At 43.7% G+C, this 27169-nt stretch overlaps 1 protein-coding gene and 1 pseudogene across 1 annotated transcript; one reads left to right on the top strand and one right to left on the bottom strand.

Moving 5' to 3' along the window:
• The first annotated feature begins 11989 nt into the window (after nt 1–11989).
• LOC101649904 lies at nt 11990–20730 on the top strand (annotated as a pseudogene).
• A 3649-nt stretch (nt 20731–24379) lies between these two features.
• Nucleotides 24380–25424, bottom strand: S100A8 (S100 calcium binding protein A8). Its single transcript, XM_004717703.3, has 3 exons — nt 25358–25424; nt 24705–24867; nt 24380–24583 (listed from the first exon to the last, which is right to left on the bottom strand). Exons 2-3 carry the CDS (start codon nt 24843–24845, stop codon nt 24455–24457), a joined length of 270 nt encoding a protein of 89 aa, XP_004717760.1. The 5' UTR covers nt 24846–24867; nt 25358–25424; the 3' UTR covers nt 24380–24454.
• Between the last annotated feature and the right edge of the window lie 1745 nt (nt 25425–27169).

Consider the following 27169-nt stretch of genomic DNA (forward strand, 5'->3'; position numbering starts at 1 on the left):
TCTATGCCAGGGACTTTGGAAGACAGCTATTTGGCGAACTAACTGGAAGAGATCCATATTTGTACCCATTCCAAATAAGGGTGACCCAACAGAATGGCTCAAACTAGAAAAATATCACCAGTATCACATGCCAGTAAAAGTCTGCTAAATATCGTCCAATAGCAATTTCAGTAGTATATTGACAGGGAGCTGGGAGAGATTCAGACCAGATTTGGAAGAGGACATGGCACAAGGGATATCATCGTTGATGTAAGATGTATCTTGAATGAAAACAGAGAATAACAAAAAGATGCTCACTTGTGTTGTATTGACGATGCCAAAGTATGTGTGGATCACAAACTATGGATAACCTTGAGAAGAATGGCAGTAACTAAATACTTCTTTCTGCTCGTGTGGAACTTGTACATGGCTCAAGAAGCAGGTGTGTGAACAGCACAAGGGAATATTGTAGAGTTTACTATCAGCAAAGGTGTGATTCAGGGTTGTATCATCTCACCATACTGCTTATCCTCCCTCACCATGCACCATATCCTCCCACAACTGTAAAGCTTGACTGTTTGGCAGAAGATCCCATCATGGAATTGACCATACTATGTTAGGTCATATAATAGGAAAATACTAGCCCACCCAAGTTGACATAAAATCTACATATCTCGTGTTGATTTCTTTCAGTTGCTTAATAGCTTGTGGTAAGGCTTTGAACAAAACATTAAATAACAATGGTGATAAGAGACAGCCTTGCCTGATTTCTGTTGTCAAGGTGAGCGCTTTCAATTTCTCTCTCTTGAGCAAATGGCTGTGTTGCGTACACGGCATTTATTGTGTTGAGAAATGTCCCTTCCATTCTTATGTTGTTGAGTGTGTTATCATGAATGGGAGTTAGATATTGCCAAAAGCCTTTGTGTGTTAATTAATATGGTCATATGGCTCTTATCTTTTGTTTATTTGTTTTTGTGGTGGAATACATTCATTGTTTTTCTAATACTGAACTCCCCTTCTGTGCCTTGTATGAAACCCACATGATCTAAGTTCATTATTTTTTGGATATAGCGTTGGATTATGTTGCCCTGTAGTGTATTTTGTTAAGAATTTTTGCATCCATGCTCGTGAGGGATATTGGTTTGGAGTTTCTTTTCTTTGGAATGTTGTTTGCCTGGTTTGCTGTCAGGCTATGTGCTTAGGAGTTTTAAGCATCACAAAATGAATTTAGGAGTTTCATGTCTTTTTCTATATTCTGGAAAAGGTTTTGTAGAATTGGTGTCAATTCTACTCTGAATGTTTGATAGAATTCCCTGGTACAGCCTAGACTTTTAGATGTTGTTGGAAATTTCTGAAACATCTGTTTCTCCTTTTATTATGAGTTTGTTGAGGTTTTCTACCTCAATCTCTGTTAATTTAGGTAGATAATACATTTCTAGAAATTTGTCCATTTCATCTAGATTTTTCAAATTTGCTGGATTACAGTTCTTCATAGTAATGTGCTTTTTTTTTCCTTTTCTTTTCGGAACTTTGGTTATGTCGAGTCTTGCATCTATTATTATTGGGGTTTGTATTTCTCTTTCTGCTCCTCTGATAAGTTTGTTAATTGTTTGTCAATTTTGTTAATCTTTTCAGAGAACTAACTTCTTTATTTTTTCTATTGTTTCTTTCTTTCCCAATTTATTTATTCTCTTATCTTTTAAAATTCACTTTATTTTTGTTGTATTTTTCAAGTTTGGGCATATAATTCACAAACATGCAATTTAGTGATTCAAACATATTATAGAGTTATGCATATATTACCACTGTCAAATTTATACATTCTTCATTTTTGTGCTCATTATTAGTAGCATTCCATTTATCCCCAACCTCCCCTTTCATATACCTAAGAAACTACTAATCCATTTACTGTCTCTATAGACTTACCTATCCTGGATTTCATAGAAAGAAAGACATGTGAAAACAACAATAAGGAAATAAAAGAGAAAAATCTCTATCTAAGAGATAGTAGAAAACAATAAAATCTACAAAAAATTTAAAGTGGATCAAAGGGGAGAATAAATGATAAATTTTAACCTAAGGGTGGTCAATTTTAACATAACTTCATCTGCATTACTCCATTTTCCAATGGATCTGTCTGATAGCAAGGCTATTCATATCCCTGAACTATGGTCAGAAGGGATTTCCCAGAGGCTTAGTCAATGTAGAGACCCAGCAAATAGATTGTGTGCCTTCACTGTCATCCGTAGCCTCTGTAAACCAGGTGTTCCGAATTTAAGCTCTAATACAATTCCCTCCTCGAGTGTTGGATTTTATTATTTGCAATCCTGGAATCATATAACTGGTGTGCTGCTTATATGTAGATTTAGGTGGCACCCAACTTATATGGCTGCTTGCTTTATAGTCCTTTAAGCACCCAAACGCTATTCTTTCTGGTAGCTAGAATCCATCTGATTTCTTCACCTAACTTTGCTGTAGCAGCTGTATCTTCAATGATCTCTAGATGGAAGTTTCTTGATTACCTCCTCTATTTCTTCTTTTGTTATGGGTCTGTTGAGGTTTTCTACATCCATCTGTGTTAATTTGGGTAAGTAGTGTATTTCTAGATATTTGTTGGAATACAGTCCTTCATAGAGTGTGTTAGTATTCTTTTGATTTTATTTTGATCCATTGTGGTATTACCCTTTTCATCTCTAATTCTAAATATTTAGATCCACATTTTCTTAGGTTTGCCAATCACTTGTCAATTTTGTTAACCTCTTCAAAGAACCAACTTTCTATGTTATAGATTTTTTTTCTTTCATTGATTTTCTATTTTTTATTTCATTTATTTCTGCTCTAAGCTTTATGATTTCTTTTCTCCTGTTATTGGATGGTTGATCTAGTTGTTGATGTTGTAAGGTATTGAGGTATTGCTCCTCTCTGTTCATGTGTGTGTTGATTGTTATATATTGCCTTCTGATCATTGCTTTTGCTGTGTTCCAACAGTGTTGTGTTATCATTCTCATTTATTTCAAGGAGTTTCTTCATTTCACCCTTTAGTTGATCTTTTACCTACTTATTTTTAAGTAATAGGTTAGTCACTCTCCATGTGTTTATCTTTATGGTCTTGTTCTCCCCCCACCCTTTTTTTTCCTTGGTTCTTTCCCTTCTTGATGTATAGTTTTATATTGTTGTGGTCTGAGAAAATGATTTGTACAATCTCAATGTTTCTAAAATTATGAATTTGTGCTGAGTGGCCTAATATGTGATCTATTCTAGAGTAGGCATTGTGTGTGCTATGGAACAATGAATGTTGGACTGTTATTGGATGTATATGTCCGGGAGATTGATTGGTTGATTCTGTTAGCTCTTGTGTTTCTTTATTGACTTTCCTGATGATCTCTTTCCTTCAATGGGTGCACTGAATTTTCCTACTATTATTGGCAAACTGTCTATTTCTCTCATCAACTCTGTGAGGATCTGATTGATATACTTTAAGAGTTTTTCATTGAAGTTGTATATGTTAAGTATGGCTATATCTTCTTGTTCTATTATCCCTGTAATCATTATGTAGTGCACATTGTTTTCCCTCATTATATTTGTCTTGAAGTATATTTTATCGGAGATTAGTATTATCACTCCTGCTGTTTTATTGTTGCCATTGACTTGTGATTTTTTTCTGAATCCTTTGATTTTTATTTTATGTTTTCTTTGATTTTAAGGTATATCTCTTGTAGGAAGCATATAGAGGGGTCTTCTTTCTAATAAAGTCTGCTACTCTTGTCTCTTGATTGGCACATATAATCTGTTGATGTTCAGGGTCATTATTGATATGCATAGGTTTGTTGCCGTCATGGAACTGGGGGTTGGAGGGTGGGGAGGTGGGGTGTCTATGGTGGGTTGTTTTATTTAGGGGGGGATTTGATCGTTTTACTGGTATTTTTCTTCCTGCTCTATTTCTGTGTTTTTTTAAATTCTGCTTTCATTGTGTTGGTTTCTGCATGATGTTTTTATGTGCATTGCTCTCAGAGATAACTGCTGTTGTTGATGATTGTCCATAGTGATTCTGTTCATATTTTTTGTAATGCTAGTGTTGTTTCTACAAATTTCTTTATTTTTTCCTTGTCTGGAAATATCTTTATTTCTCCCTCATATTTGAGGGATAATTTTTCTGAATATAGTATTCTTGGTTGTCAGATTTGATATATGTTACTCCTTTGCTTTCTTGCCTGTGTGGTTTCTGCTTAGAATTCCAAGCTTATCCTTAACAGTGTTGCTTTGTGGATGACTGTTCTTTTTTCACTAAATGTATCCTTTTCCTTGAAATTGGAGAGATTTATGGTGACATATTGCTATGCATTACTTTGATTGTCTATCCTATTTTGGAGTTCTTTCTGCTTCTTGAATAGTTACTTTATCCTCCTTATGCTAGGGTAATCTTCCATGATGTCTCCTACTAATTTCTCTGTATTCCTTGTTTTTGCTTGTTCTGGCATCCTCATGAGACATAGGTTGTTCCTCATGATAGTTTTCAACATCATTCTCAGCCTTTCTTTGGATTCCTCTCATTTTTAATACAATATCTGTTTTTATTTTAACAGCTTTATTGATATATAATTCACTTCTCATGCAATTCAATGGTTTAAACATATTTTTAAACATATTTTTTAAGTTGTGCAATCACCAGGATAGTAAATTTTAGAACAGTTTCTTCTTTTTTGTACTCATTATTATTAGGACTTCTTTCTCAAGCCTGCCGCCCCACCCCCACCCCCATCACCCCACCTCACCCACCACGAAACCAAGGAACTATTAATCCACTTTCTATTTCTATATGGTTATCTATTCTGGATTTCATATAAAGAAAACCATACAAAGAAAGGGAAAACAAATACTAAAACAATTGAAACATGGGAAAACGTCCGTGAAAAGATAAAAGAAAATAATAAAAAGAAGAAATTTAAAATAAGTCAAAAGGAAGAACAAAAGATAAAGTATTGAATTAGAATCTAATTCTTCAAACAGGGTGATCAGAATTTACGTTCTAATATTGCCCCCTCCTCCCATCTTGAATTTTATCATTTACAATACTTGGATCACACAGGCTGCTCTATTTCTTCCATGTGAACTCAGCTGTCACCTCGCTTATGTGGCTGCCTGTTTTAATATAAACCTTTCAGAGCCCAGATTCTATTCTTTCGACAGCTAAGCACTTCTATAAAAAGCAAAGCAGGAAGTATTAGAACAGTGGTTCTCAACCTGTGGGTCACACCCCCTTTGGGGGTCAGATGACCCTTTCACAGGGGTCGCCTAAAACGATTGGAAAACATATTTCCAATGGTCTTAGAAACCAAGACACCGCTGCTCTATCCGTCTACAGGCAGGTCCGCCCACATGCAGATACACCCACATACGAGTACCAGATGTGAAGACTTTTACCCATCCTACCCCATGCTTTAAGACAAATTTTCATTTATTTGGAATTAGAAATAAATATTTCACATATATAATTACATTTTTGGTGATTAATCACTATGCTTTAATTTTGTTCAATGTGTAACTATGAAAATACATCCTTCATATCAGATATTTACATTACAATTCATAACATTAGCAAAATTACAGTTATGAAGTAAAAATGAAAATAATCTTATGGTTGGGGTCACCACAACATGAGGAACTGTATTAAAGAGTTGTGGCCTGAGGAAGGTTGAGAACCGCTGTATTAGAAACTAGAACGAATTTAAATGGATGATAAGGGAGAGCAAATGATAGGGTGCTAACTTTTAGCCTAAGTACATCGGCAACAATCTACTTTCCAATGTATTCTGCCTGTCATTAATGCTATTCTCATCCCTGGTCCATGGTCAGCAGACATTCACCAGAGTCTTGATTCATGTGTACTTCCCCTTCATGATTTTGAAAACTGAAACATCTTTGAAATGGGTCGAAAGGCAGATCAAATGATGAGACATTACATTTTAATCTAAGTTTATCTGGCATAATCAATTTTCAATGCTCTTTGTCTGATAGCAGAGCTATTCACATCCCTGAATGCTAAATCACTGATCATCACCCTAGAGAAATAAGTTCTGCCCACAGCACCGGAGTTCTAAGGGTGCTAGAGTCTAAATGAAAACTTTTAGAGGAGTGAAAAATAATCACTTGAGTTCATGAATATGAAAAGGGAAAAAATACAGAAACTTAAGAACATTTTTAAAGTTTATTTATTGTCTCTCATTTCTTTCAAACAAGGCCAGGCTTTGGTGAGGGAATGAGAGGCCTTCTTGGGGAAAACAATGCTCAGGAGAATTTTCCACTCCTAGCGGCTATCCTCATGGGCAAGCAGTAGCACTGTGGACAGTAGTTTCATGGCCACCTCAAAGGTAACCTCTTCCTGTTGATTATCATCCAGTTCTTGGAACAATTTGTCAATGGCACTTTTGTCTTTAATGTTCTAGTAAAAAGAGGATAACAGAGATGGTGAGCTTATAACCTACAAACAAGACTCCCCACCCTCCTAGGTCATGTTAGGAGGACCTATGAATATTAAATCATTAGCCAAATATTATGTGACAAAACAGATGAAAGAAAGAAACACTGATGAGCCATCCTAGACACACGCTAGGCTCAACCTGGAACCTATTCCAAAGTTCATCTCATCCACACCTCCTCTGCCTCGCCCATCTTACATGTGAGGAACAGGACTCCAGCTGGGGAGGGAGTGCAGCCTGAAGTGATAGGTGAGCCACAGAGAGAGAAGGAGAGCACCTGCTTCACAGCTGGAAGGTAACACACTTGCGGCTGTAAGTAGAGTTATTCCCACCCTTCGTTCTTGTCCCACCATCCTCCTCCTGGCCTTGATATTGTCAAGGGGCAATGTTTCCTGGGGCAGCCTGAAGTTAGAAGGCATCACACACCTTGATGACATTTGGAAGTTCCTTTGGAATCAGCTGCTTTATCTCATCCTTAGTAAGAAAGTCAACATGCCCCAGCTGCCTTGAGTGCTGTTGGAAGGTGTCAAAGGGTCCCTCCAAATGCTCTTCCATCTTCTTCATCTTCCCAACCTCAAGCTAACCTGTGAGGAGACACAGGAGTTTTAGCCTGGCCCTGCATACCACATTTCACTCTCTCCTCTCTTTCTGCATCAAGGGTTTAGATGTGCGTTTAGATCTCACTTCCTCAGATCTATGCTGGCTCTGTTTAATTTGCAGGTTTTTTTCATTTGTAGATAGGATGGGGAAGAGAAGGACATATAAAACCCAGTAAAGTCTAAAGGAATCAGTTGGGGTGACCCACACTGTTGCATCCCACCCCAACCACGAAGGAGAATTATCCACCCACAGGCCATTGATTACTCAAGCTGACCTGGGAAGGATTCTGTGGTTGATAAGGCTCTTCACGGTCCCAGAAGGGGGTCAGTCTCTGGTCATACACCTCAAACAGACTTTCACCATCAGACCCCATCTTAACCCACTGCCATTGGGTTGATTCTGACTCATGGAGATGCTCTAGGGCAGAGTAGAAGTGCTTCCTAGGGTTTCTTTAAGGAAGCAGAGAGCCACATCTTCTCTCGCAGTTCAGCTGGTGAGTTTGAACTGCTGACTTTGCAATTAGCAACCTTATGCTGCTACACCACATTCCCCTTCAAATCCAAAGCAACCAAACTCACTGCCATTGAATTAAATCTGCCTTATAGAGACCTCATCTTAATGCACATCTTAGTTGTGCATTAATTCTGATGTTGGATCACCTAGCGTAGTCAAACCTGTTCCATTCAAGGCAAAATCCAGTTAGCTCAGGGGTGCTCGTGCCAACAAGGGATTGTGCCTTTCAAATATCTGCAAGGTGGTTATCTGCAATCATCAGCCTGCACACCCAAACAAGGAAAGAGCATTTACCTCTCAATGCACAGACAGCACAGAGACTGTAACAAGAGGGCACACTGGTGAGGGACGCTCAGTCAGCGTTGTTTATATAAGGCACTCTAGACTTCCTCTTTGACTGTGGGTGAGGAAATCCCCACGGGTTCATCTTGAGGCAGTTGCTGAACTTGCTCAAGAGCAGCTTCTAATCAGGAACTTTGACTGAAACATAAGCAGCTCAGATTGTACTCACCTTCCATTCCACCCCGGCTCAGTCTGAATCAGAATTTCTACGCCTGCCTTACACACTCACATACATCACACCTTGCACTTCTGTAAACTGGAGTACTCCTGCTGGAAAGAGGAGAGGAAGCCATGTTTGCCTATTGTCTACTGACACAAAAACGCTAAGGACAACAAAACACCGTAAATGTGAACATAAAAATAGTCCCAGAAGAGAACAAAGGACATTTGGTTAAAAACTAAGATACTGAATAAACCATGGGCTGCGTTAACGATAGTGTTTGATATAAGTTCATCAATTCTGGCAAATACACGTGGAAGAAAGACCTGGAGACCTGCTCCCTAAAAGACTGCAGCCCAGCAAACCCTACAGGATGGCTCTGTTCTACTAGAACCAACAAAGTGACAACTAACAATGGCCCCAACCATGTAAGATGTTAATAATAGAAGAAAGTGTGCTTGTGAGTGTGTGACCTGTGTGCACCTGTTCTCAACACTTCTGTCAACCTAAAATTGTTCTTAGTTTTTTTTTCTTCATGGTACCTGTATTGGTATAAAGCATGGCACACACTGCTTTACACATATCCTCGTGTAATTCTCAAAACAGCCCTGACACTTGAGTGCTAATAAAATACCCATTTTATCAGTGAAGAAAATTAGTCTAGAGGTTAAGTAACTTTCCTAAGTGTCAAACACAAATTTATCTGCCTTCAAAATCTTTGCTGTTGGTGTTGTAACATATTCCCTTAAAATGAACATTTTTTAAATATATAAAATCATACATGGTGGTAGAGTTGTTGTGGGGCTCAACTGAGAGGAAATGTGAGAAAGTCCTTAAGATGAGGAAAGAAGGGGTCAGAGGCAAGCCTGGAGCTGACGGTGAGCAATACGGCCAGGTGAGCCAGATGGCAGCTCACAAAAACGCAGCTTTCCTCCAAAGCCTGCTCTGAGGCCTCTTCCCTCACAGAGCCATTGTCTAAGGGAATGATCTCCAAGAGGGAAATGAACTCCCCAGTAGGTGAAAAGGGAAGAGAAGGGGGTGACGCCCCATTAAAGGACTGTGAGGAAAGATGAAAGAGTGTGAAAGAGCTCATTGCCACAATCTCGGTTAGGCTCTGCTTTAACGGCTGAGCAGTCAGGAGGTGAGAAAGAAGGACCATTGCTTCTTCATCTTCTATTGGTTTATCTGCTAGTCGCTTGCTGTGCAGGCACTGGGGGAAGCGGCAATGGACAAGACACACTTAATCCAGTGGCCGCACGAGGAGGGTGATGCTGTTGGAGAGAGGGACACCAAAATGACGCAATAAAAAATGGGTGCAATGTTTTAGCAGAAATGTAGTCCTTTCATGCAAATGTCCCTCTAGTTAGTTATAACAACAAAGATACTTTCCTTCATACACCCACTTACATGTTTCAATATCCATACCTACAAGGCTAAAACTCCATGCTCATTTACATTTTGAACTTCCTATTGCATGCCTGTCAGAGCTGTGATTGTTATACCCTTATAATCCTTCCAATCACACAGTTTCTTCGACATGTGATGAGTTTTCCTTGCAACATATATTTCTAGCGTTGCCAATTTTGTCCAATCAGATCTCTTCCAGTTAGTTGGCCAGGTAGCTGCATTACAAATGTCTTGGCATTGACGAACAAACACCTGCAACACTGCATCAGAGTATTGAAACATTTCCCTTGGTGTTTCATGGATGCTTAGAGCCTTGGTTTTTGTCATGCCGCCAGGGCAGCCTGGACTTCTTCCTGCGGTGCCTTCAGTTCATTCTTGTTTGTAGCCCTGCGGTGTGGTCTGCATGCACACTCTCAATTATGTGAGACATGAGCAGTACTCCCCCCCCTGGGTGGGTTAGTGCCCTGCTTCAGTCCATTGTGGATCAATGCTACCCCTTGAAATGACTGAACATAGACCAGTCATTTTTGGTACAGTGACTCTGTGTCTTCCTTCTAGGTTTCTTCTGCTGCTTCTTGCATGGTCCATAATTTCCCTATAGAATCCTTCAACAATGCAACTCAGGGCTGAGGTTTTTTTCTTCAGTTCTTCCAGCTCAACAAGCTCTTCCGGTTTGGTTTTCTAACTCTGCGTCTTAATTTTATCATTAGTATTCATATAAGAAATGCTACATTTGGGTAATTTGAAACTATATTTACCACATTTTATTCTGTTATTAAAAATCCTAATAAACCTTAGTAAGGATTTTGTAGGGTCTGGTATGGGAAGATGCCATGATGGTGGAGGAAGGAGGATAATATCAAGAGTTACCACAATGGACCACACTAGCTCTAGTGACTCCACAGACGTAATTCCTGCCATTGCCGAGCTTACTATCTGGGAAGGAGGTAGAAATGCTGATAAAGACTTTGGGAAACTGGGGGTGGAAGCAGGACGCCAGTGAGACAGTGTGATTGCTTTAGGAAATAAATCACTTAAAGCTCCTCAGTTTGGATTTTTAAATGTCAGCTTAAAGAAGATCTTGTATGTTAATGGAAATAAGGAGGCTAGGAGGCCTCCCCCTCCATCACTGAGTGACAAAGCTAATCACTGGCATAGAGGGTTGACACTCAGTAAGGGTCCCAAGTTTTTCAGGGATGAAGAACTACTGTCTCGGTACCTCCTCACCCTCCCACCTTTCCCATCACATTCTTCTAGAACTTGGCAGGTAGAGTTCAAGTTGGTCTGGTGACACAAACCAAAGTCCCAGAGTAGGAAGGGATCACCAAGGCCTCTGAGGTAATGAAATCAAAAACATTTAAGTCGCACCTCGTGATGTCCACTTAGTACGAGACTCTCCATTGTGCATTTTGTATTAGCACAATTACCATGGCAACATAAATTGAAAGTCATAGAACCTCCAGTCTAACATGAGGGACCACTGAGGTCTAGATTGGACCTGAGTCATCCCTGTAGAACAGCTTTCTCCAAGGACTCAGTTCCTCTATACAACCACATGGCCAGTGTTCCACAGCCCCCCTCTATACAACCACATGGCCAGTGCTCCACAGCCCCACTTTACAGCAAGACGGATAAGTGAGTGAGACACTTAGTTGTGGAAGCAGACTATATCCCAGCAATGGACTAATATTGCCTCTGCGGTGTTTGAGCAACCAGGGGTGGGAAAGGAGAAACTGAATAGGTAGGAGCTGAAAGAGTGGATGAGAAAAATGAGACATATTTAGTGGGTTGGGGTTCTTTTTTGCTTTGCTTTGCCATCCCCTGTCTGTTTGTTTTACTATGGTGGTGTGTGTGTTGCTATGGTGCTGGAAGCAATGCCACCAGGGTTTCAAATACAGTAGGCTCATCCATGATATGAAGGTTCCCATGGCGCTTCCAGATTGAGGCACTAGGAAGAAATGTCTGATGATCTCCTTCCAAAAATAAGGTAGTGAAAAGACTACGGATCACCTCAGGACATTGTCCCATGTAGTGCTGGAAGATGAGAGCCTGGCTGAGAACTCATTCAAAATACACACTTGTTTCAGCAATGGACTCAAGCATACCCACAATCATGAAGCCGTCACAGGACAAGCAATGTTTTGTTGTTATACGGGGGGTGTCCTGAGTTAAAGCCAACTCAACAGCAACTAACACCATACATGGTATTTTTATTCTGAACTGATGAAGTACATCACAGCCATCATGTTTGGGGGTCCTGTGTTAGGCTGAGTTGACTAGAGAAACAAATCCAGCAACACTCGTCTATGTGTAAGAAAGAGCTCTATATCAAGCAGTAGGTATATATTGAGAAAACATCTCAGCCCCATCCAACTCAAATCTACAAGTCTGAAACTCATCCATCAAGCCCTCTTCAGACTCACGCAGCTACATGCAATGATGCAGAATGCAAGAAGAGCTCAGGCAAAGTTGTATGGATCCAATGGTGGTGGCTCTGGCAGCAACCAGAGTCATGGTCATCCAGCAGGAAGGTGACAGCAGAAGGGGTGGGGGCGAGGGTGGGGATACCCAGGGCCATCCTTATGAGAAGGCCAGGACCACAAGGAGGTACCATCAGGCTGTGACCTGGCTGACAGGTTGAGTACCACCGCTACATTTTTACATAACTTCAAGTTGACATGAAATTATGTAACTACCACAGGTCCCATCCAGCTTGCATCAGCACCGTGGACTAATTTGTTCCTCTGGTATCAGAGCCGACCAATGTTTGAGACAAAACTGTGACCCTGTTAGGAATTTTAGGGGATGTGGGTCATCCAAAGTCACTTTCTTTGAGAAATCCAGTGAACAGGGATCAGAAGGAAGTTTGGAAAGGGATTCTTTCTGAGAGAACCTCTAAAAGCCTGAGAAATTAAAATGACCATTCTTTAGCTTTGCCTGTGGGGGAGATGGCCATTTTCTGGGGACCTGAACCCATACTGTAAATTTCCCATTAGCCCTCCAGAAGCTGAGACCTATCTTCCAAAGGCCTAAGAACCCAGTAGAAGGCCAGAATGTGGATCTCTGTATTCCAGGGGCAATTCAGTCCCATAACAACAGCCTCTCTTTCTATCGCCAGATGAAAACTCAGGCCAGGGGAGATGTGGCAGAGTCCACCCCAGACACTACTCCCAGGATCACCCATAAAGAAGTCGATCACCACAGCCCCATCCTGAATCCTACAGCAGAGAACAAGAAGAAGAGGAGAACGCGAGTGCTCATTTAGGAGCAAGAGATCAACCCTTCCCAACCCCTCAAACAAACAAAACCAATTCAACCCCCAAAGTAGAGAAGTCCAAAGGCCCTGTAGATTAGAAAGGTGTGGGGAAAGACTTAACCCTGGGGAATCAGCTACAAAATTCAGTTCATCACACCACCACCAAGAAGTCCACAACAGCTGTAGATGTTTGCAGCCATGGTCTAGACCCAGGTCCACCTGGCTGACTCCACCAAACCTAGAGGAACACTGCCAGCAGACATGGCCCAGGTCAGAAGTATCCCATACTGGGCTGGGTATCAATATGGAAAATTACCACCAGAAGGAAATGGCATGAAATTCACTTCTTAGTCAGGCTCCTTGAAGATGGGTAGTGACAGATCCGCTTTCAAATGAACCGGTTTCCCATCAAGCACACCAATCTTTGCTCTGAGAGGAAGGATTTTGGAATGATTTCTCTGTCCTTTCAAATAAGAAGAGACATTTGGGGCCAAATAAGTTTGTATAATTGAGATCCCCTTATAGTAGACAGAAACAGGATTCTTGGTCAGGTGAGGGGAATTGCAGCAAGTTGTACAGAATAGATGGGGCAGAAAGTCATCTTGATGCAGCTCATATTTTATTCTGTTGGGCAACTGGAATTCCAGCCCTGTGACCCCACATGTGCAGTCAGAAGCGATGTTAGCCACCATGCGGTAAAGAAACATCCTGGAGAGATGGGGTGAGAGAGACCTACCGGCCCCACCCAGAACCACAGTCAGGAAAAGATCTCTGAAGTCAAATGGCTATGCGGAAAAGAGAAGACTGCTCAATTACAAAGGTAAGAGCTATTTCAAGAACAGCTCAGAGCTGTTGATAGAAAATCTACTAGCTACAACTTCCCTGTGTGCTTGAGTAATAATGCCTGAATATTGTAATAGGAACTAAAAAGAGCAGAACTTGCTGCCCAACACAAAGCCAGTGCAGGAACCTGACACTTCAAGGCCACCCAGCAGCTTGATAGAGAAGCGCCATCCGCAGAATTGTTCAAATTGGACTTCATCATCAGCTCTTGAAGCAAACAGAAGCAACCACAGACAGCCTACTGTTTTCTGCCCCCTCGATCATGAGGGCAGAATTGAACCCCTCTTCCCCACTGGCATGAGAATGACCCTGGCTCTCAAAAGCAATACCAGGCATCCTCCAACAGGCATTAGAAAAATAAAAGGCATGTCATGGTAACAGGAATCAAATCATATCTATTGTACTTTGGGGTTTCTTAAAAGACTCATATATACATATGATGGATCATTTGGTTCCCCTAGTATCAGAGCCAGCTGCTTTTTGAGACAGTAGCTGTAATTGTGTTGAAAGGTTGATTTATAGGAACAAATACAGTAGTGTTTATCAAATGTTAGTTCTATGGGCTGAGCTTCATGTTTTCAAACAATTGGACAATGCAGAGTGGTAGTGGGTCGTAGAATACACTAGAGGGGAATGGGAGAAAATGTAGAAAATTCTTAACACCGCTCCTATTCAACATTGTGCTGCAAGTCTTAGCCAAAGCTGTTAGACAAGAAAATGAAATCAAAGGAATCCAGATTGGTAAAGAAGTGAAACTCTCACTATTTGCAGATGACATTATTTTCCAAATCTTTTTTTTTTCCAAATCTTAAATACTTCACACACACCAAAAAAACTGTTGGAAGCAGTTGAAAGATTTGGCAGTGTAGCAGAATACAAGACTAACATACAAAAATCCATCATTTTCCTGCTTAGTAACGAAGAAAGCTCTGAAAAAGAAATTAAGAAAATACACTTACAATAGCCATACAAAGAAGGAAATACCTAGAAATAAGCCTAACTAAAATAGCAAGACTTGTACAAAGAAAATTACAGAACACTGCAAGAAACCTACACAATGGAAAAATAATCCATGTTGACAGGGGAACAGCTAGAGAATTAAAATCAACAACGCGAGGACGCAGATATCATGGGGGTGTTGGAGCAACATCAATCTAGCTGAGAGGAATTACTAAGAGGCAGAAGAAGGGCGAGCGTGAGGGTGGGACAGGAGGAAGGTAAAAGAAAACAGAGGAAAGATCTAGGAAGCAAAGTTATGGATAGAGGTATAAACATAGGTATGTACATATGTAAATATAGTAATTAATAAAAATAGCGATATTGACCCATGTACATATATTTATATGGCAATACATCGAGGAAGTGGATAGACTTTGGGGCTCTGTTCAAGCCCTCCCTCAACACAAGAACACTTTGTTCTAACAACCTGGCATTCTGTGATGCTTACCCTCCAGACATGATCACTGAAGACAAAAGGGGTGCTTAAGCAAATGTGGTGAAGAAAGCTGATGGTGCCCAGCTACCAAAAGATATAGAGCAGTGGTTCTCAACCTGTGGGTTGTGACCCCTTTGGGGGGCAAACAACCCTTTCACAGGAGTTGCTTGATTCATAACAGTAGTAAAATTACAGTTATGAAGTAGCAACAAAAATAATTTTATGGTTGGGAAGTCACCACAATATGAGGAACTGTATTAAAGGGTCGCAGCATTAGGAAGCTTGAGAACCACTGATATAGAATATGGGGTCTTGAAGGCTTGAAGTTAAACAAGCAGCCATCTAAAAGAGAAGCAACAAGCCACATGGAAAAAGCACACCAGTCTGTGTGATCATGAGGTGTCAGAAGACCCCAAACAACAACAAAAAAACATTGTTGAGAATGAGGGGGGAGTCGTTGCAGATCTGATCTTAATTAAACTCACGCTGATCTTAATTAAACCCATCTGTAGACAATAGGACATCCCCTCACAGAAGGGTCACAAGGAAGGGATGAAACACCCAAGATCTCTCTGGTTTTTTGAGGCTTCCTCACCACCCACTATCATGACCCAGTCCTGCCTTTCAGTTCTGGCAAGACCAGAGCTGGTACACTGGTACAGATAAGGGCTCAAGGCACATGGAACCCAGGTCAGATAAACCCCCCGGGAAGAGAAATGGAAGTGGTGAGAGCAGGAGGGGAGGGGAATGGAGGGGAGGCAGGGAGGATCGACCGCAGTGATCCAGACATAACCACCACCACCCCAGGGGGACGGGCAACAGAAACGTGGGTGAAGGGAGAGAGCAGTAGGTGTAAGATATGAAAATAATAATTTCTAATTGATCAAGGGGTCACAAGGGGTGTGAGGGGAGGGAAAAAAGAGGAGCTGATACCAAGGACTCAAACAGAAAGTAAATGTTTAGAAAATGATGATGGCAGCATATGTACAGATATGCTTGATACAATTGATGTATGGATTGTTATAAGAACTTTAAGAGACACCCCCCCCCAATAAAATGATCTTTAGGGGTGAAAAAAAAGAAGAGGAAGACTCTATGTTCTTGAATGTCGTTGTTAGGTGTAGTCCAGTCAGTTCCAACTTCGATTGTATCACAGAGGGAAACGCTGCCCGCCCCTGCGCCAGCCTCACAACTGTTCCTACTTTGAAGCCCATTGCTGCAGCCACCGTGTCAATCCATCGTGTCAAAGGTCTTTCTCTTTTTCACTGACCTGCTACTTTATCAAGCATGATGCCTTTTTCCAGGGCTGGTTTCTCCTGATCACATGTCCAAAGTGAGTGAGATTACGTCTTGCCCATCTTGGCTTCTAAAGAGAATTCTAGCTGTACTTCTTTGAAAATAGCTTCTTTTGTCAATCTATAGTACTTTCAATATTCTTTGCCCATGCCATAATTCAAATGCATAGATTCTTCTTCAGTCCAATAAAAAAGAACAAAATCAAAAACAATGTTTTAAGTCTACTGAAAAGTCACTGCACTCTGAGACCCAGAATAGATCACAGTAAAGGGGGTTGGCATCACCAATTGTCTTAATATCCCTGCTTTGGACTGTAGATTTCTACATATCTCAAACTCTTCCTGGAGAAAAGGACTCGGTGTCTCGTGTCTTCAGAGTCCTAGTGTGTGGTAACATCTCTCCTACTCCAAACTTGGCTATGGAAAAGGCTAGCCAATCTACAGAAAAGCCTACTGGCACCAGGAAATAAATGTGGTTTCCAGAAGTAACATTAGCGTCTCAGGGAAAGAACTAAGCCCAAGCTGACTGGGGCACATTGCAAATGCCTGTATCAGGCTTCAGAAGGAAGCAATGAAATGCATGCACAGAAGTCCCTTTAGTTACCTTCATCTGCTTCACATGGCCAATGCCTCCAGGGCTCCCATTACCTCTGATTGCTTTTTCTTCTCTTTTAACACTAGCTGGTGTCTCCAATACAATACTCAATAGGATTAATGAGGCTGGCATCCTTATCTTCTTCCTCTTTTTAAACAGAAACACCTGAAGTTTCTTCACTAAATATAATATGTATTGTTAGGGTTTGAGAGCTAGCATCTTATCAAGAGGTTTCTAAAACCAAAGCGGGAAAGAAATCCAGAACATTTCATTTGGGTCAGATTCTTTGCTGTAGAAAGCACTGTAAAAAGATACCACGGCAAAACAGGCTGCTGATCAAGCTTCTCTGGGTCCGCCCCATGATACACCCACATTGGTAAAGAGCCACTGTAGAGACATGCGTTGCAGGATACAAGCCCCCCCCCCCACCCCGGCCCCCAAAGTTTTCTTCAACTAACTAGCTCCACTCAGGAGGAAGGAAAGGAAGCTCTTATCCGCTGAGAGATTGGGGTGTAGGCCCTTTGAAAGAGTTCCTTAAAGGTTGATACCCTGATTCAGCAGCCACTTCACACCATGATTTGGCAACTCAGGGCATTGTTCCCATAGGAGCACCCAAATTCCCAAAACCTGGAAGGAAGGCTGTTTTACTCAAGGCGTGTTTTACTGAAACAAACCCTAAGAACTTTGTGCAATCGAAATGCCAGTCCTCTTACTGTCTAGGTGGGAGCTTGTCCTTGTGTAGAGAATTGCTCACACCAGGAAGCCATCTGCCGGTAACTCCGCTCCCCGGACGTGTTGGATGAAGTCCTAGACAGAGGGGAGGGACCCCAGAGAGAAGCTCCTTCTGGCACCTGTTCTTCCCACTCCCCACCCTTGGCCAAAGGAGATCCTGCAGAGAAGGGGATCGAGGCCCGAAAGGCCTGCAGAAGAAAGCTGCCCTCCACACGGGGATGAAAAGCGGGCCCAGCAGAGAGCCCACTTCCTTTGTACTCGTGGCTCTGCCCTGGTTTCGCAATGGAGAGGGGCCTACTGCTTCTGCCACTTGATGCATCAGTGCTGGTTGTCCAGCTTTGGAACCTCCCTGAGTCTCCTCATAGGCCAGATAGGGATTGAAATGGCCTCTCTCAAAGGGTTATTCGGGAAGGAAAAAACAAAACAGAGACAAACCACCCCAATGGCTAGTGCTAAAAACAAAACCAAGAAATATCAAACCAATACAAAATCAAATATTGGCTCCGGCTTCCCATGAAGGCACCGGTAGCCGGGCCCACCCGGCCCCACCCAAGGGAGGTTTCAAGCCCACTTCAGCTCACTTTGGGGTGTGACTAAACTCACACCTATTTCTCCCAAACACCCTCCCCGAGGCCTCTTTCTTCCCACCCTGACCACCCACAGCAATTTGGGGCTGCAGACTCTCAGGGTGCAATTGAAACTGAGAACCCAGACAAGCCTCCTCCTGGGCTTCAGGCATGTCTGCCCTGAGGCTGTGGCCAAGGAACTGACCATCTCCCACCCCCAGGGCAGCTGGACAGTAGGGGGGGGGCCCACTGGCCGGAGGGACAAGAGGGGGAGGGGAAGTGGGGCTGGAGCCTCTCCTCAAGGAAGGGGAGCCTCCATAGCTGCGGCAGCCATACTGGCAGCCACCTCCTCAATGCACAGCATAGATCATGTGTTTCACGACAGTTGCACGTGCAAACTGTCGAACAAGAAGCTAGTCAAGAAGTGAGATAGTAGTAGGTGTCTCTCACACCCACACCGAAATTTCTGTTTTCATTCAGTGAGAGACATAGCCAGGGATATTTTGATGATGTAATGATTTTATCCATCCATCCTTCCATCTATTTCTGTATCTATTTTAAGACGATTTAACAAAATATGAAGGCAGCCAGGAAAGGTATGCCTAAATAAGACAGATAAATTAGGTATAGCACTCTTTGAACTTTTAATAGTGTGATAGCAAAAATCTTCACCATTTAGGCTTCACTTTTCTATTTAGGCTATCATGAATTGGAATGAACCAGAGGCCAGTGGGTTGGGTTCGGTATCAGCCTAGAAAATCCCATGACCCGGTCAAGCAGTTGTAAACTGCCTACCTCTTTTCATGTTCTGAATTGTCCATCAAATGGGCTGTGCTGGCTCAAGTCCCCAAAGTGTCAGGTGGTTAATAACTAGCAAGGACTCTAGCATGAGACCAAAAATACAAGCAATCTTCATTGTGCTTTATCCAGGTTTAAAATGCCTTTTTACAAATCTTTAGCTCATGGGGATTTAGGCTGAATTCTCCAGGTCAGGAGCCAAGAAGACGGGCGGGCCTCTGTGACCCGCCCCAAACTGTCAACTGTCTGGCCCCAAACTGTCAACTGTCTGGCTCCGAGCAGAGGGCTGGATAAGGAAATCTTTTCCCTTGGCATCAGCTCTTTTGCTCAGCTGCCAGAGATCAAATTGCCAGTTCCTGGTTTTTGCTGCAGCACGGAAGTCCCTGAAGCCCTTCTATGGCTGGGTGGAGAACCCAAGGTTTAAGTCAAGTCACCTTTACGTGCCCCAGAAATCTCAGCGGCCGGATCTGCCTCAATCGATGAACTAAGGGGCTACTTTGTGGGTTCATATGTTGCATGGGGTTTTCCTGCCAACTACCATTTCTCAACTCTCCACTGCCTTGTTCTTCTTTTGTAGCTGAGGAAACACAAAACCGTATCCCCTTGCTCAGGACTACAGACATGTCAGTCTCCCTCAGCCCACCCCCCAACCCCCAGCAGTTCCTGTAACTGACACAATATCTTGTTTGTAAATTGCAACCTCCAAAACTGTCTCCTCCAAGAAGCCCCCAAGGATTGCCTCCCTCACCCCATCTCTTGCATCAGGCTGCCAGTGCCAAGGGGGTCATTGCCCCTAACCAATTTTGAACACAGGAACCAACTGGAGATAGGTGGATGTTGACTCGCCTCTTCACACGCAGTGTCCTTCGTAAAGGATGCACAACTTTAGCCGTCACAAATCCCTAGTGGACACTTCAAGCCCACCTTCATCCTGGTCCCTGTAGGTGGCAACAGGGAAAAGAGATTCCTTAGAAATTCAATCAAAGGCGATCGCGGTGAAAGCTAAGACTCCTGGCATCTGGCCCTTTTGGATGCAAGGTAGCACTCCCATGAACAGAATCACCCAATTTATTAATCAAACATGACTACAAAAATTACCTGGCTTTCATCAACCACTGCGCTCAGGTCTGAGGGAGCCCCAGCTGCCTTGGAGTGCTGCCGGTCAAGGAACCTGCCTGTACCTGGAAAGCCATCATCAACAATGGTGCAGACTACTGTGTGGAAGCACATATCCATCCATCACTGCAGAATGTCCCTGAAAACCAGCAAATGCAACCTGCCGCTCTCCAGCAAAAGGTCGGAAAAGGACGAAAGAAGCTTCGACTGTTTGAATACCTTCTTGAATCCCTGCGTAACCCGGATATGGCTTCTTGTATTCAGTGGGTAGATAGAAGCAAGGGCATCTTTCAGTTTGTGTCAAAAAACAAAGAGAGACTTGCAGAACTTTGGGGGGAAAGGAAAGGCAACCGGAAGACCATGACTTACCAGAAAATGGCCAGGGCATTACGGAATTATGGAAGAACTGGGGAAATCATCAAAATCTGGGGAAAACTAACTTACCAGTTCAGTGGGGCCATTCTCCAAAGACTTTCTCCTTCTTATTTCTTGGGAAAAGAGGTCTTCTACTCACCGTGCGTTCAACCTGAACAAGAATATCTCGGTTTAAATATTGGAATTCAAGCTATAATCATCCATGTGCCAACTACCATGAGCTAAGTGACCCTAATTGCTAGCCATACCCACATATTTAATGACTTCCTGGCACCAGAAGCTTCTACCAGCTAGGATTCTTCTTTTAAGGCAAATACTGAAGAGAAGAAAATAAATCAGTTAACTTGTTGCTATCTTTGCTAAAACAGCATCCAGCCTATACTAACATTGTTGGAAATACAACCACCTTCCTTGATGACCCAAGCAGCATGCTATAGACAAGTGGGACTTTAGACTTTGTTCCTTTGCGGTGCACAACATCCTTCATAGACCACATCAGAAGGATTCATTTGGAAATCCCTCTAAGTAAACTGGATTTTACCTTAAACACACGCCTATGGCAGATTAAAGGGACTGAAATGCCCCAGGAACTTAGAGGAGCAGATGACAATAATCCCAAATGTATGGATTTGGAGGTCATTGGACTATGGTTCAAATTTCCTAATCTGAAGGTGCCCAGTAATTGGAAATTTAAGACTACCGTGTATTTTCTGTTTTCTTTGCTTTTAATCTCTTTGCTTCTAAACTCTTTGCTTTGGTATGGCATGTCTTGTCCAAGAGGCCTAGTTCTGCCTGAGTGAATGAGTATTATTAAAAGCTTTATTGTCCTAAAAAAAAAAAAAGAAATTCAATTAAAGGTAAGCAGAATTAATAATGGTAAATCCACACACACACCAGCACACACACACACACACTAACAACAAATCCAATGATGCATTTTCAAGTGGAATATAAAGTACTGGCATAAATTTTCCTACCCAGCCATCCAGACACACATACATCACCAACCACCACCACCACCAGAGTCCACGCATCCACATAAAACAGTTCTCCCAAAGACCAACATTCTCAACCTGCTTTGTGTTTACGGGGGGGGGGAGCAGACTTTGAATCTTTTTCAAAATCTAATTCAAGCCATGGAAGAGGGTGCTTATACACATCACTCAGTTGCAGAGATACATAGGCAGACCATGTTAGGAACCTTGGCTTAGTGATTCTGGTTGACAGCCCCCATCCTTACCCACCACTAACACTCTTATCTCATATCCTGAGTAAGAAAAGCAAAAACTTTCTCAAGTCAAAGCCTGGGAATCCAGTTTGTTTGAGGTTCTGGTGAGAGCGGCCTGTTCATCATCTGGCCTTTCCACGTTGATGGACCCTTGGGGAAATTGCTAGAGAGGATGACTGGGGAGTTATGTTTGATCATTCACTAATCCACAGAGCACAGAGTAGGAAGCCCTGTCTTTCTCCACAGAACTCCTGGTGGTTTCAAACCACAGACTTTGCAGATCACAACCCAAGGCATAGCCATTACGCCACCAAACCGAACCGAACAGAGAAACAACCAAACTGAATTTATTAGAGGCCAGTCTTAGAAGCCACTCCAACAGTTAAGTGAAACTGTCTAAGAAGGCCAGACGATGAACAGGCCCCTCTCACCAGAACCTCAAACCAAACTGGACAGCAAATACTTTTTGAGCGCTTCCCCATGGCAATTTCCGCAAGGTTTTAAGCTTGCTTTTTCACTTAGAGATGCTAACTTCAGATTACACACAGGTGAGCCATAATTCCAGGGCTTCCTGTTCTGCAAATAGTTACCATCTCGGGAACTCACAGGGGGCAGTGGTAACCTGCCCTTTGGGGTCACTAGGAGTCAGCATCCACTCGATGGCAGGGAGTGTGGCTTTCTTGATCAGTTTTGGGGTGTTTACTGACAGGACTCCATTGTTCCAGGGCCGGGACTCCACATTCAGATGCAATACCCTGGACCCCAAGCTCTGTGGATTAGTGAATGATCAAAAGTAACTTCCCAGGTCATGCTGTGCCCTTGTTTCCAGGCCTGAGCCCAAGGGTCAGTTCAGTCCTTTGTGAGGGCTGTGCCCATATTCAGTCCACACCCTTTCACTGTCTCCTTCTCCCTGGGCTGGAAATCCCTTTCTTTTGAAAACTGTTGATAAAGGAAAAGTATTTCCCTCTGTGCTGGGATTTCTTCTAGTGTTCCCTCTTTCCTCCTTGCCCCATGGGTCTACCTAGCATACCGGTTGTAGACACCAAGGTTAATAAGGAAATACTGCAGAAGGAATCTACCATGACTTACCTGTGTGTCAAATGCTGGCCGGCTGGTCCCTTCCTCAATTTCCAGTTGTCAAGGGACTATCTCCCACACAGTGAAAGCTCAAAAGGCAAGGAGTTAATTAGTGTATATTAATCCTTCTAAGCTCTGGCAGCTAGTGGAGATAGCTGAAGTGGGCTGATGTATCACTATAGCCAACAGTTATTCTAAGTTGAGGCTGAGTTGAACTACGGTGGTTTATGACCAAAAGGGCATATTTTGAGCAACTTTTTCTCTGAGTTGAGTTCTACAAATGTCTTGTTCTGTCAACTACTTTATGATTTAATTAAATTGGAAAGTTGGGAGCAGAGGCAAAGCAGAAAGCTTCCAAAATCAGGACAGAACCTGAATGTGGGGCCAGATGTACTCTTTTTTTAAAAAAAAAAATTTATTGGGGGCTCTTACAGCTCTTATAACAATCCATACATCAATTGTATCAAGATATTTGTACATATGTTGCCATCATCATTTTCTAAACATTTACTTTCTGTTTGAGTCCTTGGTATCAGCTCCTTTTCCCCCTCCTTCCTCTCCCACCATTGTGACCCCTTGATCAATTAGAAATTATTATTTTCATATCTTACACTGACCGCTATCTCCCTTCACCCACGTTTCTGGGTTCATTCCTCAGGGATGGGGATTATGCATTAATCACTGTGATCCGTTTCCGTTTCCTTCCCTCCTCCCCACATATTCTCCCTAGCCTCCTGGTCTCACTACTCCCAATTCTGCTCCCGAGGGGTTTATCTGACCTGGATTCTGTGTGTTGTGAGCTCTTATTTGCATTAGTGTACATGCCCCGGTCTACCCAGAACTGGAAGGCAGGACTGGGGTCATAATAGTCGGGGGTGAGGAAGCCTCAAAGAACCAGAGGAATAGTGTGTGTTTCATCGGTGCTATGCTGCGCCCTGGTGGCTCATCCTTTCCTTGTGACCCTTCTGTGAGGGGATGTCCTATTGGCTACAGATGGGTTTGGGGTCTGCTCTGATCCCTCTCATTCTCAACAATATGTTGAAACTGCTCCTCAGGAGAAAAATGAAGCTTTCTGCTCCCAGAAAGATTTCCAGTTTAGAAACCCCACTTCAGTTGGGGTTAGAAACCCACTCTATGTTGAACTGACTCGGCAGCAGCAGGTGTGGTTTGGGAATGCAGGCCTTGAGGCTTTCACCAACAGCAGTCATACCACACGCAGGGTCTAGTTCTCTCTCTCTCTCTCTCTCTCTCTCTCTCTCTCTCTCTCTCACACACACACACACACACACACACACACACACACCTATCTTCCTAGTTCCCCAAGAATCACTTCTAAGACATTTTGTTTGGAAATTAAAATTTAGCTTAGAGAAAAGTACCACTATTCCTTGGGTTGGGAAGAGAGTCATAAAAGGTTGCGGAGAGGGTTGGAGGAACACACGGTAAGTGGGTTAAGGCTCGTGAGAGGTAGGAAATTGGGCGTGTGGGGGGGAGTGGGGAACATAGAGATGATTCCCTTCCTTTGAGTTTCTAACCCTCCCTCAGCCCCAGGAAGCTGATACCACAGGAGAAAAGAAACTGAGGAAGCTCAAGATCTTAATGACTTTATTACTCTGCAGGTACAAGTCCCGGGAGCCCAGGCCCCAGGCCCCCCAGCCCAGCTACTCCTTGTGGCTGTCTTCATGGGCTATCACACCCATCTTTACCACCAGGATGAGAAACTCCTGGAAGTTTATTGCATTGTCACAGTTGATATCCAACTCTTTGAACCAGGCGTCTGCGCTCTTTATCTGCCAAGATTGAGGTGGAGGGATACAAGAGTGAGGGGTGCAGCCTGCACTAGGCAGGGAGGACCACAGCCTGGCATCATCATAGGCCGGCAGAGAAGCCCACCACACCCACTTTCCTCACCTTCAAATAACGGGGACCCTCCACCTCTAAGAGTTTCTTCATGTCGTTTCTGTAGAGAGCATGATAGTTCCCCTGCAACAGGGAGTATTTGTGGTAGACACCAATGAGTTGGTTTAGCGCCTTCTCCAGGTCGGTCAGCATGATGCCCAAGGTTTTGCCTCACCTGGAAGAAGGGAGCCCATGCAGAATCTCAGGATGGGGATGGCATACCTCTGCCCAAAGAAGCATGAAGAATGCCGGCGCGGGGGAGGGGTGGGGGAGACACACACGGGGGTCATCCCCCAAAGTAATGGTCTGGCCTGTCCCACACCATTTACAAAACTCATCCCCATGGTGACTGTAACCAGGGGGGAGGGGGGAGGATACAGGTGTGGGAAGGGCAGGTCCCCACACATGCAATTACCCGCTAGCTCTCCTCGCGCCTACCTGCTTAAAAGAGGACATGCTTCCCAAGCTGCCCCTGCCTGCTGCAAAGGGACTTAAAGACGCCACCCCAGCGGGCTTCTGGCCATCCCCGTCTATCTCCAGAAGCTCAGGATCTTGGCTCCCGCAGCTTCCTCACCCACTTGCTCCCTCTGAATCCATTCCTCCGTTCCCCTGACCCTCCCAGGGGAAGCCCAGAGTCGAGGGCAGACCCTCACAGTCCCACTCACCACGTCTTCTCTCCAAAGCAGACTTGACAGCAGACATTCAGCATTGAGCATCAGCTCTCTTTTATAGCAGGTAGGCTAACCCAGACGCCCAGGCCTGGGGCTGTTCAGAGACATGATCCCTGCAGGTTGCTAAAGCCACTGGTTTCCCAACCAGGTGAATGTGGCAATAACTTCTGACAAATGAGAGAAGAGGAAGAGAGGAAAGAGGAAGTCATTGCCCAGCAGTAGTACCCGGCAGGAAAGCCAGGAAGAGGCCTCGGGCTTACCCGGCACCCACCAGCCCTGTGCAGCCAGGACTCCTGTCCCTGAGGTCATTCTCTTGCTTCTGATGCTGCTGCTGTGACCAGCTCCATGCATTTGTGGCCACAGGTGAAGCATGCAGTGAAGTCCTTAACTACTGACCCAACGGGTGACAATTCAGACCCTCCCAGAGGTACAGCAGAAGAAAGGCCTGGTGATCTGCTTCTGAAAGGTGTTTGAAGGTAGATCCCAAACTCCACGATAATTTAAGGAGCACATTTACTAAGTCTTAAAAAGGAGGAAGGCAAACAAACACCAAGTCATAAAGACATCATCCGGCCATTTGCATAAAGTCAAAATAGCGTCCGTTCGAGGCCTTGTTGAGATACAGAGCTGTAAAAAGTCCATGGTAGGGCAAAGAACACTGTCGAAAAAGCATGGCAGATCAATTCATCACCATTTCAGGTGGGACTACAGAAGCAGGAACCATTGGGACACGGCACATGATTAAATAGAAGGGCTTGCAAGATTGGTCCAGGGCCTCACAACCGAGGCAGTCAGGGTGCCACTGAGAGAGCGTGACTATGCCACCCCTGTGCTGTCCCCAGCATGGTGATGTCCACCAAGGACACACCCAGGTAAGCCCTCAAGAAAGACTGCCCATCCCTGGGCTGGCTGGAGAGGGTGGAAGAAATCTATTTTCCAAATGCACGCTGCCTGCGGCCAAGGTTTCAGGCATCCTTGGTTCCTGAGCAGAAGGAATTCAATGGAGACGTGACCGATGTGGGGACTCTGCGAATGGATTGCAGGCCATCCCCATCGTCCCTAGCCTTCTGCAAATGGAGGTGCTCTGAATGTCATCTCTAATACAACGGTCGGCATCATAAAACTACTAAGGAGCCCAGTTCTACCCTGGCACCCGTGGGTCACCAGGACCAGGAATCGGTTCCATAGCAACCGGGTTGGCTTTCAGCTGTAAGAGCAAGAGAATCAAAGTTGAGCGCATCACTTTGCGTGTCTGTGCACAAACACCCTCTTGCCTGGCTTGGGCTAGAGCTGAAAGAAGACTCAAAGGTCCACCTCCCCAAAGGTTAACCTTTGCCTTAGCTGGGGGTCTTCGGGAATGAGAGGCAGAGTGCTCTCCTTGTTTTATGTGGACCATTGGACTCTGTGTAGATGTGTGAGGGCTAAATCAGTTCCTACCCTGTGACCCACGTCCCTCCTAAAAGCTCCTGCAGCGTGACTCTGGGAGTGCACTGGGCCCCTGGGGGATGAAGGCTAAGTGGGGTCCCTCTGTACTAGACAAAGCCCCCAATCTCTGCACACTCTGCGTAAACAGCAGGAGGGACCCTTCATCCCTCTCTGGACCCAGGATCCTGGGCTGCAGAGAGGAACACTGATGTGAGTGTGTTTGTGCGTGTGAGTGTGCACACACGCGTGTACGTGCACACCCACAGTGGTGGTTGGGGTTCTTTGGAAAAGAGGAAGTGGCTAAGTCCGCTCCCCACCCCCTCCCAGAGTTTCAGTAGAACTAAGCCCCCCTACCCAAACAAAATGCCACTTGAATTAACT

This window comes from Echinops telfairi, unplaced genomic scaffold (assembly GCF_000313985.2).
Source record: "Echinops telfairi isolate 266 unplaced genomic scaffold, ASM31398v2 ScPeMD7_46;HRSCAF=168, whole genome shotgun sequence".
Taxonomy (NCBI): domain Eukaryota; kingdom Metazoa; phylum Chordata; class Mammalia; order Afrosoricida; family Tenrecidae; genus Echinops; species Echinops telfairi.

Coding starts and splice junctions, on each gene's coding strand:
- S100A8 (XM_004717703.3), bottom strand. CDS start 24,845: ATGCTGACCGACCTGGAGAAGGCGCTAAACCAACTCATTGGTGTCTAC. Junction 24,584..24,704: donor AGGGTCCCCGTTATTTGAAG/GTGAGGAAAGTG, acceptor CAATCTTGGCAG/ATAAAGAGCGCAGACGCCTG.